This window comes from Ctenocephalides felis, unplaced genomic scaffold, assembly GCF_003426905.1.
Source record: "Ctenocephalides felis isolate EL2017-DRISC unplaced genomic scaffold, ASM342690v1 CF-g0.4_SCAFFOLD_00052, whole genome shotgun sequence".
Lineage (NCBI taxonomy): Eukaryota > Metazoa > Arthropoda > Insecta > Siphonaptera > Pulicidae > Ctenocephalides > Ctenocephalides felis.
In genome coordinates this window covers 46,588-59,803 of record NW_020536206.1, presented here as the reverse complement: position 1 = coordinate 59,803, position 13,216 = coordinate 46,588, and the positions used below count along the sequence as shown (strand labels likewise).

Genomic DNA, 13,216 nt, shown 5'->3' with positions numbered 1-13,216 from the left:
GTAGCATATAATGATATAAAATTGGCGGAGCCACTTCATCTTCTATCTCACATGTTGCCATTAGATATTGACACAGTTATTAAAATTTATTAATTGGAGTCGATCATTATTCATGTATGACCTTAATTATTAACGTTTCATCTATTTGATGATTCAAAAAACATTCGATTCAATAAATAAGGAGAAGTGCTGTTTAATTTTTGGCAAAGCCGTTCGAAGATACGAGGCAAAAAGTGCCAAAAATAGTGATTCAGTTTTGAAGAGAATGGAGCGTAAGAAAAACGATTTCAATAATTAAAAAAACATTTTTACTTATATTGACAAAATGAGCAACTGATTAATTTTGAGGAATGTGAAAAAAGTGAAGAAAATGGCATTTGGCGGTGAAAAATGATCATTAGACAGATCGATGCTTTTCTGACGCAACCTCGTAACTCGATTTTTGACGATTTTGAGTTTTAATCGGAAAATGAATCACTAAATATAGACGCATAGATCTGTGAAGTTTTGTAAAAAAAAATCAACCGAACGTTTTTTATTGAGAAGAATACAATCACGTATCTCAATTCAAAAAATGTGCCATGCGCAACCTCGTATCTCAGTATCTAATACATGGTGGCGTATATAAACAAGTTTCGCTGTCAGCATGTTGTTTAGTTCAAATCTTTCTAATAAAGTTCAATCTTTCTAATAAAATTATTATTCAATTAAGTTAATGTTTATTAAACTTAATGACCGATAGTAATAATACATTTATTATTTACTTACCGCAAGTTATAGTAATTTTCCTAAAATTGTAATTTACATATAGTTAATAAACCTTTTTACATATTTAAACGTTTCAGAGGTTTTTTGAATATATTGACATACCTTAAGAAATGGATGTATGTGTTTGTGTGTGTGTGTGTGTGTGGATACAATTTTCTGTCCACGTTTCGGGAGCACGGATCAACCGATTTAAAAACATTCAAAAAGCAATCGTTTCCTATTGAGAAAACAGAGCATCCGATTTGAATTATTTTAAAAACATTCAATTTGTATTGTTGACGTGGTGATTAGTTTCTGGAAGAGACAGGCCCAGTCGTTTCAAAGCTTCCGATTCGAATGATTCAAAAAACATTTGCAGTATAAAGACTCGATTAGTTTAGGAAAGCAGAAATTTTTTTTGTCCATTTTTTTTTAATTTACATTATTTCAATTTATTACAATATGAAAAATGATTCGGATTTTAATTTTAATGCTAGCTAAAATTCTAAAACTCTCTTATATACTTCAAGTAAATAAATTTAAATTTGCAAATTAGTTTATATAATTCTTATAATATGAGATATGTTCTTTTATACTTTTATTTACTTTTTATGTATACATATATAACGTCGTTCTCCAATTATTCTTATATTTTGTCATTCAAATACGAATACTATTTGAAATCATTTATTATTCCTCGATTCTATTTAATTACGGAACGGGAAGTTCCACCAATTGCTTAAAGACACGATGCCATGCACCACTAGTTATATTTTTATTATGTTGAGAACAAATATCACAGTAAGCTACAAAAATTAAACAATTATCAATTCTTACTGATAATAAATTCTCACATGAAATTAAATTTGTATTTTTTAGAGTTAGATAATGTGTCATCCGCAGATAAAAAATAATTAAATAAAGAAATAATAACAAACTAGTATGACTATTAACACAAACACATAAATAAATGTTAAAAAAATTTGAAGTAAAATATTAAATTTATTGTATGTAGATTAAGATTCAATATTATCTCTAATATATAAAAATGGATCGCAAAATGTGTTGGTAAGCGCATAACTCAACAGCGCCTGGACCAATTTGGCCAATTCTTTTTTTAAAATGTTTGTTGATGTCCAAGGATGGTTCTTACGGCGAGAAAAATTCGAATAATTGTCGGGAAAACGCTAAAAACAGCCCTTTTCTAACTAATACGAATAATCGTAGTCGGCTTCTCGACATTATTTCTTTTGTTTCACTTTCGGCAGACGAAAAAATTGGTATGGCGTTAAAAGAATTTGACTTCAAGTCATATAAGATTAAAAAAATCAATGTCAATGTCCATTTGCCGCCCTTGCCGGTGGTATTTTCTTGCATTTTCTGTTATACTCTACTGAGTGCTTTTGTTTTGTTTGTAGTGTTTTGTTATCTACCTATGAATAAAAAGTTATTGCATGTGACACAATATTTTAATATTGCCTCCTATAAGACGAGGCAATTTAAGTAGATCACGAAATGCTACAAACCAAGCTAATTACCGATCTAATCGTACTGCACAAGAACATGACGACCGAAATGAACATAAAAACTACTCAATACCAAATGGGCCGCAATGTTGGTAGTAATGAAGCAATTTGGCGAATATTTTCTTTTTCAATTCATGAAAGACACCCTTCTGTTATTCACTTAGCTGTGCATTTAGAAAATGGGCAAAGGGTGTACTTTACAGCAGTGAACGCAGGTCAAAGAGCTGCTCAGCTACCATCTACTGTGACATGTAAAAACGATACAACGCACAAACACTGATATATTCTGAAATGCGAAAATATTATACTTGGAATCAAGAAGATTTATACGACGGAAACAAGGAAAACCAGTACCAGGATACACAGATGTATATTCCACCGATGCGATTGATCGAATTTATTCATTACTTCCAAGCCATGGTGAATGTTTTTATTTACGACTGCTATTAGTCAATGTACGTGGCCCAACATCATTCCAACATTTACGAACTGTTGATAGTGAATTGTGTGGATCCTACAGAGAAGCCCGTCAACGTTTACAATTGCTAGAAAATGACGCTGATTGGGATCAAACTCTCAGCGATGCTGTAATATCTTCACACGCTCATCAAATACGAACATTGTTTTCTATAATCATATCCACATGCTTTCCATCAAACCCGATTGATTTGTGGACAAAGTACAAAGATTATATGTGTGATGATATTTTGTGTCAAATACGGAATAGAATGGGAAATACATATATGCAATAAATATCAGTAAAGAAATTTACAAGGAAGTATTGATTTCAATTGAAGACATGTGCTTGATGATGTCAAACAAAGTATTAATTCACATAGGCCTGGCCGCGCCCAATCGCCCAATCGCCCAATGCATGATGCTTTTTATCAAGAGTTGTATCGAGAAAAACTGTATGATCTCAATAATTTGAAAGAATTAATCGAAACAAATCTTCCACTGTGAATGAACAACAGAGGTATGTATTTGATATTCTTATGAAAGTAACAAATGATGGAACTGGGGGGATTTACTTCTTAGAAGCGCCTGTTGGTACAGGAAAAACTTTTTTGATTTTTTTAATATTAGCAACAATTCGCTCACAAAACAAAATTGCACTTGCACTCGCTTCATCGGGAATCGCAGCATCTTTACTCGAAGGTGGTCGAACAGCCATTCAGCACTAAAATTGCCATTAAGTATGCAAAGCAATGAAACTCCAACTTGCAACTTTTCGAAGAACTCTCAATTGATCGTTTGGGATGAATGCACGATGACACATAAAAAATCTTTTGATGCTTTAGACAGAACCTTAAAAGATCAACAGAGCAATCAGAACCGATTTGGTAGATTTTTTGACAGGACAAAGTCTGTCGGGTCAGCTAGTATTATATAATCATTCATGAATCTCTTGACATCTCTATAAAATTAAAATAGTTAATAGTAAAATTGAAATGGTATTTCAAAGTGAAATATGTATATAAATTAAATATTAAAAAATATTAAATATTTATTCTTGCAATCCTACTTTATTGAAAAAATATGAAGGTACAAAAAGTTTTTATATCATTTCTTTGAAAAATAAAAAATCAGAATATAATAGTTTTGATTCAAATTGAGCAGGTCAGTTTTAAATACAAGATTTCTGATATATTATTTTTAAATGATTGTAAAATTAAAATATATATTTTTGTAAATTATGCCAAATATTTATATTGAAAAAATATAATTTTCTATAGGTACTGCAACATGATATATATATTAGAAATTTCATTCCTAATTGTGATTAATTAACATTTGGAAAACTATAAATTCAAATTTCATATTATAAATTTAACTAGTTGGTTTGGTATTTAGCCTTGAGGCAAGTTACATGAACTTCTCGAAATGTGTAAATAATCGACTTAATCAAAAAAAAAATGTGTAAATAATATACTTCATTAATCCTACTTTAAAAAAAAACGATAATAATTTTAGCAAACTTTAGGCCGTAATATTACAGTAAGTTCTATAAGACCATGATGTATATCGCCAAAAAAAATTCCATGAAAATCGGCTTAAATTTTTTTTTCAACAGTTAATTACAAGAAAACGGCTCGGTAGATTTTCGCCTAAAATTAATCAGTACCATTCCCAACTAATATCTTTCGAACAGTTTTTGATTTTTTAAAATCGTTCGGTAGGATGAGCTTAAATGTGGATGAAAAGTTTTTTTCAAATTACAAAGAAACGGCTTGGCAGATCGTTGCACAAAACTGACAAACGATAGTCCTCACCGAAATACATCAAATGGCTTTTAAATTTCTAAAATCGGTTCAGGCGTTTTTGAGAAAACGTCGATCAAAAGTCTAATTTTGACAAATGCCAAAAAGATCATACTGATTTTTGCAAACTTTGACGAATTTTTAAAGCTGAACCAGTTGTCGTAGGGCCGTAATATTTTAGTATGATCTAGAAGACTATGGTATCTATCGTCAAAAAAATAATCATAAAAATCGTCGAATTTTTTTTTTTTAAACTTTATTACAAGAAAACGGCCCGGCCGATCTCTACCAAAAACTAATCAGCACGATTCCCAACCAATATCTTTCGAACGGTTTTTGAATTTTCAAAATCGATTCAGAATTGCGGGCTAAAACGTAGACGAAAAATTTTTCACTTTTCTGCCATTTATGAAGAAACGGCTTGGCCGATCGTCGCACAAAACTGACAAACAATAGTTCTCGTTGAGATACATCGAATGGCTTTTAAATTTTTGAAATCGGTCCAGCCGTTTTCAAAAAACGTCGATTTACGGCAAAAAATCTGTTCACATACACACACACACACACACATACTTTTTCCAAATTTGGTCTCATTCGATTCAGAATGGCTTGAAACGTCGAGAAAACATAAAATTAGCGAATCGGGTTTTTTGATGAAAACATAAACTTCTCCTTCGGGAAGTTAAAAAGAATAAAAGTAACAATAAAAATGATAATCACAAAGTAGTAAATTATAAATCCATGAAAGAGCTAAATATCCTAGGTATTGAAATACCTAAACTATGGCCAGATACTATATTGTCGTAATTATAAACTAACATATACCACAAGTTTAAAAATGTTTGTTTTTTTATTAAGAATTATTTAAAAAGTTGATCGATTCTCAAAATAAAACAATTGAAAAAAGTTATTCATGTACTCTTATTTGAAAACAGCATGCCGCAAATGTTACATTTTTTTTCCGTGCGACAAACACGTATCTCAAAGAATTGAAGAAAAATAATAAATAATTGTTACAAGATTGAATATTTTTAAAATTTATAAAAAAATTGTTAACAGCAGTTCAAAAATTCGTTATAAAACGTTTTTTGTCTCTCCTGAAAAGTAGTAGTTTCTGAGATACGAGGTTGCGTCAGAAAAGCATCGATATGCGCATCACATTATTAGATATTTTATAGAGATTTTAATAATAAGTATGGAGCGATATTGCATTGAAAAAAAAGTTAAAAAAGTTAAAAAATTCCAAATTATTTCTAAATATAATTCAAATAAGTCAATTTACTCAAAAATTTAATATTCACAAAAATCAATCTTTTTTGAAAAATTGAATTTTGGTACGGGAAGTTCCAGCAATTTGTCTTAAATGCCGTACACCAATAGGTGGTTTATTCGCTTCAAAAACAGTCGTATATGTGACCCTCCCACACTAGGAAAATGACATAGCTGGCGGGTGTTGCTCAAGAGCTAAGGTAATTAGGGGCTAACACTATAGTTTTATACTTCAAAAATTTCATTAAACTTATACTATTTAAACAGAAACCAATTAACTCTTATTTTTTACTTATATTACACATTTGATGACGTTTAAAAGCTGCATATTATAAAAAATATGAATTTTTCAACTTTTCAAACGGCAATATCTCAGAAACGGTGATACTAACAAAAAAATTAATAATAACAATTTCATAGAGAATTTTATAATAAATAAACTTATCTAACATAATTTTTTAAAAAAATTATGGTTTCGGCGGAAAATGGGAAAAACTAGATTTTTGCACCTTTGACCTTGAATAAAAAAAATCGCAGATGTCGGATCGTTGGGGACTTTTGACATTTCATTTGTAATGGCCTATTTAACATCTGTACCAAATTTCAGCTCTATGCGAATTGTTCCTAACTGAAAACTTAATTTGACTGGGCTATAATCAATGCTAGTCCTTACCAAATTACATACAATGGCATTTGAAGTTATGAAATCAGTTCAATCGTTTTTGTGAAAACGTCAACAGAAGATCCAAAAAAACGCTAACATTACACACGCATAATTTTCGCACAAATGCTTTGTATGTATGGTTTCGAAGCGACAACCATGGTGAACTAAAATAATTTTCAATTCAAAAACCATTATTTTCATTCATCATTACTAGATCCAGTTTTAAATAACAAAAAAATAATACGTAAAGCTTTTTTCTTTTACTGACTATTACTTACTTATCGCTGATTTTTCGCTGTAGTATATGGATAGTGAATATTGCATGACTTCTACTGGATTGACTGTTCATTGCAGTTGCACCTACAGCTCTGCGACGATATCCTCTAACTAAACAATCTAATGTATCTTTTGCATTACGTACTTCAATTTCGGTTAATCCAGGAATTACAATTCTTTTTTGTTGATCTTCTCTGATATCAACTATACTTTGATCTCTATTTGATTTTGATAAAAGATCAAATAATTGTTCTTGATATAATTCCATAAATGATACCTGTAGAACATGAGAAAATACTTTAGTGAAGAAATGACTTACTGTTATTATTATGTTTACAACTATTATGATTTCTAAAAGCAAATTATATTAAATAGCAATCCATATACTCCTAAGGAGTGCAGAACAATTATATTCAACCAAACATATAGAAGTACAAACACAATGCAAAGATTTTGAAAATCTGACATGTTTAATTTCTGACCATTTATGGGTATTCAAATAAACTCTAATTACAGTGTAAAAAGGTTATGGCTTTTAAATTTTAATTCTCATTTAAACCTCATATGCTCCTTAACAATACACTTTAAATTTATTGCTTTAATATTTGGAAAGTAGTTTATATTGATCTAACTTGTAATTGAAAATTATATTGCTCCGTCAGAGTTGAAATTTTTTGAAAAATGTCTTTTACTGCTCTTGGTATAACACCCATCTCCTCGACTGGTCCAACTGAATAAGCCATGCCCATGGAATGAGTTTTTCCGGAGCCAGTCTGACCATAAGCTAATATTGTCACATTGTAGCCTAAAATATATTTTTAGATTGAACAAAATAATAAATAATAAAGTAAAGATACTGAAGATAAAAATAGAATTTGGGATTATAGATGAGAGATAAATTCACCTACACCAAAGTTATGTTATGTCAAAATTAAATTCTAGTAGAAATAAATTACCCTTAAACAATCCATAAACTAAACCCTTAACAGCAGTGTCATAAAATTCAGCTTGCGAAACTTCTGGTGGAAATACATGGTTGTAAGTAAAAGAAAGATTTTTTATTAAAACTTGAGGTTTATTTGGCACTGTTTCGAGGCATTTAACATATCCTTTAGAAATTTCGGATTTGACTAAAGGCCTTATCCTTAAAGCCACCTGTACACTAACAGCAGAATCAGCCATCTGAAATTTTTTCAAAAATCGTTTGAGCAGGTGTAGATCTTATATGAGATATTCTATTTTATTTATGAAGAAAATAATATAGTAAATAATATACTTCATCAATCCTACTTTAAAAAACGATAATAATTTTAGTAAAGTTTGACGAATTTTTAAAATTAAACTACTTATCGTAATGCCGTAATATTACAGTAAGTTCTATAAGACCATGATTAAGACCAAAAAAAAGTTCCATGAAAATCGGCTTGAATTTTTTTTTCAACAGTTCATTAGGCTCAGTAGACTTTCACCTAAAATTAATCAGTACCATTCCCATTTTTTTAAAATCGGTTCGGTAGGATGAGCTTAAATGTGGACGAAAATTTAACACTTTTTTTCAACAGTTAATTACAAGAAAACGGCTCGGTAGATTTTCACCTTAAATTAATCAGTACCATTCACAACTAATATTTTTCGAACAGTTTTTGATTTTTTAAAATCGGTTCGGTAGGATGAGCTTAAATGTGGACGAAAATTTAACACTTTTTTTCAACAGTTAATTACAAGAAAACGGCTCGGTAGATTTTCACCTAAAATTAATCAGTACCATTCACAACTAATATCTTTCGAACAGTTTTTGATTTTTTTAAATCGGTTCGGTAGGATGAGCTTAAATGTGGACGAAAAGTTTAACACTTTTTTTTTAAATTGCAAAGAAACGGCTTGGCAGATCGTCGCACAAAACTGACAAACGATAGTCCTCATCGAGATACATCAAATGGCTTTTAAATTTTTAAAATCGGTCCAGTCATTTTTGAGAAAACGTCGATTTACGGCAAAAAATCTGTTCACATACACACACACACACACACATACACACACACACATACTTTTTCCAAATTTGGTCTCATTCGATTCAGAATGGCTTGAAACGTCGAGAAAACATAAAATTAGCGAATCGGATTTTTTGATGAAAACATAAACTTCTCCTTCGGGAAGTTAATAATATATTTTAATGAATATGCTTGCTATTTGTTATAAGAAGATTAGCTTACCTTAACCATAGCACTAAATTATATTATATATATATATATATATATATATATATATATATATATATATATATATATATAGATATGTAATAATTAAAGTTTCAGTTTACCTTGAAGTAGTCTTGTTAATTTGCTGTCACGATAACCTATGAAACCCGTACAGCCCTCGCCCAATCTTGATATGACATTACCCAGAGCTAACAATCCTTTATTAATTTTTACACTTTCTCGGAAGCGATTACCAGTTGCTTTTGTTTTATTTGCTCTTTCAGATCCTGCCAAGTCTACCAAATGTAACTTGCAACTTGTTAGACTATTTCTAGTAATAAAAAGGAAATATTTAGACATTTAAATGTGGAATAATCGACCTAGAGAGAAGCTGGTATCAAATTTTTTCAAACTTTGATGAATTTATTAAAATTAAACCTCATGTCGCAGGACCATAAAGATCCTGCCAAGTCTACCGAATGGATCTTGCAACTTGTTAGACTATTTCTAGTAATAAAAAGGAAATATTTAGACATTTAAATGTGGAATAATGGACCTAGAGAGAAGCTGGTATTAAATTCTTTCAAACTTTGATGAATTTATTAAAATTAAACCTCTTGTCGCAGGACCATAATATTTTATTATGTTCTTTAAAACTATGATCGCAAACGTCGCACAAAACTAATACCCCAGTGAAATTAAAGCTAAAATAGCCGTCAGTTAGGAACAATTCGCATAGAGCTGAAATTTGGTACAGATGTTAAATAGGCCATTACAAATGAAATGTCAAAAGTCCCCATCGATCCGACATCTGCGATTTTTTTATTCAAGGTCAAAGGTGCAAAAATCTAGTTTTTCCCATTTTCCGCCGAAACCATAATTTTTTTAAAAAATTATGTTAGATAAGTTTATTTATTATAAAATTCTCTATTAAATTGCCATTATTAATTTTTTTGTTAGTATCACCGTTTCTGAGATATTGCCGTTTGAAAAGTTGAAAAATTCATATTCTTCATAATATGCAGCTTTTAAACGTCATCAAATGTGTAATATAAGTGAAAAAATAAGAGTTTGTTGGTTTCTGTTTAAATAGTATAAGTTTAATGAAATTTTTGAAGTATAAAACTATAGTGTCAGCCCCTAATTACCTTAGTTCTTGAGCAACACCCGCCAGCTATGTCATTTTCCTAGTGTAGGAGGGTCACATATACGACTGTTTTTGAAGCGAATAAACGAAATATTTAATTATATATGAATTTAGGGCGTATAATGACAATCCAAAATCACAATATTTAATAAATTTTCATCATAATATTGAATAAATGTGCCGATATCCAGTGTCAATATATGAGATGGAAGATGAACTGTCGTTAACCTCATACATTTTTGTATCATTATATTGTGACAACTGGAGGTTGAAGCCCCCTTCTTGGGGTATGCAATGGCTGCCAAATATTATATTCTAGCCTTGCAACCCCATTACGAAGGGGTTACTTCAACACTCCAATCGCCCGCTAAAGTACCTGTAATTACCTGTGGGGGTTAATAGCTACTATACGAATGAAACCAAGATTACTTTTATAACTAACTCTATTTAAATAATTAATAATTCATTGCGTATGTATGTGTGGAACTTGACTGTACTTTCATACAGTCAATGTTCCGTAACTAATACTTCTTATTCTTACATCTTATGCTTATATAATCGTATGAGTATATGGGGGAGAGAATAGCTATAGCTTCTAATTTACATAATCTGACCTTTAAGCTGGACCTGAGTTACGGGATCCATCCCGCTGACATAGCTTATATCTAGCCACAAGATCCTCCTTGCTGATAAAGCATATGTTTAACTATATAAGTAGCAAGATCTCTACATTCGAGGAGGATAATCTTTGCCAGTATTTACACCAGTCCAGTTATATAATTATAATTCATTATATCATTATATTGTAAAATTCAGTTATTTTATATATTTTATTGTAGTTTTAAGAAATAAAGTTTTTTTTTATTTTATTCTCGAATAACGAGTATAAAATTGGCGCAGTCGGTAGGATCAATTCAGGATCATCTATCGCAGATATCCGTTGATCTCAATCATTTAGAATTCAGAACCAGTAATTAGTAAAAGTGATAGAAAAACCAATAGGATTGAATTCGGGAAGGCCTATCGCAGGATTTCCAATCAATTCAAAGGTGATTGTAATTCATAGTGTGCAAAAGTGCAAGTGGAAAAAATATATTGTGTGAAAAAAGTGCGAAGAGGAAATTCGCCGAAACATCTGGAACTGGTGAGTGAAAAATTTTAATTGATAGTAAAATTGCCATCCTCCCTTATCCTTCAATCGCTGGAGATAAGAAAAGCAATTTTCACAGTTTAAATTTTCTTAATTAATTAATTGATTAAATAATATATATACAAGTTTATTTCATTTTTGCATTCCATTGAAACATAATTCCACGTACGCGAATTAGTTTATGGAAATTGGTATTGATTTTATAGAGAACTTAGCAAACTCATTAGCAAATATGTCCATTCAAAACATCCCCAAATTTGATCATATATTGATCGACACTATCCCAAGTTTTGGCGGTAACCCCGCAGAACTAAATTCATTTATTTCAAGAGTTAGGGAAATCAAGAGTAGATATCATGACAGTAGTAATCCGACATGTATACAAAACGAAATTATTAGGAGCGCAGTTTTTTCGAAACTATATGACAATGCTAAATATGCTATAGAAATTGCCAATGCTAGAGAAATAGATGATATAGTTAGGGTACTAATATCAAAATTTTCAGACCGTAGAGATGATATATCTTTAACTTTTGATCTCCATCATATGAGACAATTACCAAATGAAACCGTTTATCAGTTCTATGAAAGATTTCAAAATTTGATTACAATTTATAATAATTATATATACTTACACCTTACAAACAAAGAAATCATCCTAGATAGATGCAACAACTTCCAAAAAAGTGCCTTGGCCGTATTCATAGCACACGTTAAACAGCCATATAGTTCACTTCTCAGAAATCGTAACGTTTCGTCATTAGAAGAAGCCTTAAGGATTATAGAAAAGGACGACTATGTTAGTAGTGTTAGAGATGACTCAGACCACTTTAGATACAATAGTAAAAGAAATAGTAAACCACAAAGTTATCAGAAAAACGGCCCCAATTTTGCACTTCCTAGAAATTCAAATACGGCAATTCCAAATTATAAGAGACAACATCATTTCCAACCACATTTTTATAATCCACAAATGTCCCAACCAAATAATTTCCAAACAAATAACTTCCAACCAAATAGCTTCCAATCAAATAACTTTCAAACAAACCAAATGACTCAACAACCATTAAGACCTAACCAACAAAATTCCCCATTTCCAAATCAAACGAACAATGCAACAAAAGGTTCTGACTGGACACCTATGAGTGGTGTATCAACTATTAATTCCGCAAATTACAAACAACGACATAACAGACTCTACAATTTAGAAAACATTGATTTAGAACAAGATTCATACTCTGACGAACCACATGTGGATTTTCAAACGGACGAACAACGACAAAATCAAACATAGTTGAATTTCACAGTTTTCAAAATTATTCTCTTCCTTATATTCAAATAAGTAATCCAGACCTAAAAATTTTAATTGATTCAGGTTCAACGAAATCATTTATTTGCCCAGAGATTGCTAATAGATATTTCAAAAGTTCCATTTATTTTGACCCCTGTACAATAAAAACAGCTCTATCGACGCACACAGAAAATTTTGCATGCAACGTCCCAAGCTTCAGTGAATTCCAAAATAATGAAAATCTTTCATTCCACCTATTTAAGTTTCACGAAACCTTCAATGGGTTGTTAGGAATTGATAACCTTAAAAAATTGAAGGCGCTCATTGATTTTAATAATGAATTGCTAGTATTACCTAATACTAATTTAAATTTACATTATTTGAAAAGTCCAAAAAAAATACTTTTTAGTCAACAGATACCAGAAAGATGCATTCAAAAATGTAAAGTCCCAGTTAACATTAAAGAAGGTGAAATTCTAATTACAAGGCAAAATTTTCCAAATTGTTTCATTCCAGATACCGTAACATTAGCAAAAAACAATGAAGCCATAGTTGAAATTCATAACCTAACAGAGAACGAAATTAATTTAACATTAACCAAACCTTTACAAGTAGAACTCACAAATGAAATAGAATTTTATAATTTTTGTACAGACAAATCTGACTCAAATATAGATTTTTCGGATA

General features: G+C 30.6%; 1 protein-coding gene across 1 annotated transcript; it reads right to left on the bottom strand.

Annotated features, from left to right (window-relative positions):
• Positions 1-6,745: 6,745 nt before the first annotated feature.
• Positions 6,746-9,384, bottom strand: LOC113365702 (chromosome-associated kinesin KIF4A-like; the record flags this gene model as incomplete). Its single annotated transcript, XM_026607259.1, has 5 exons — positions 9,380-9,384; positions 9,064-9,272; positions 7,700-7,963; positions 7,436-7,548; positions 6,746-7,020 (listed from the first exon to the last, which is right to left on the bottom strand). Coding segments are annotated over exons 1-5 (866 nt in total), but the record flags the coding sequence as incomplete, so codon positions are not given.
• Positions 9,385-13,216: the final 3,832 nt, after the last annotated feature.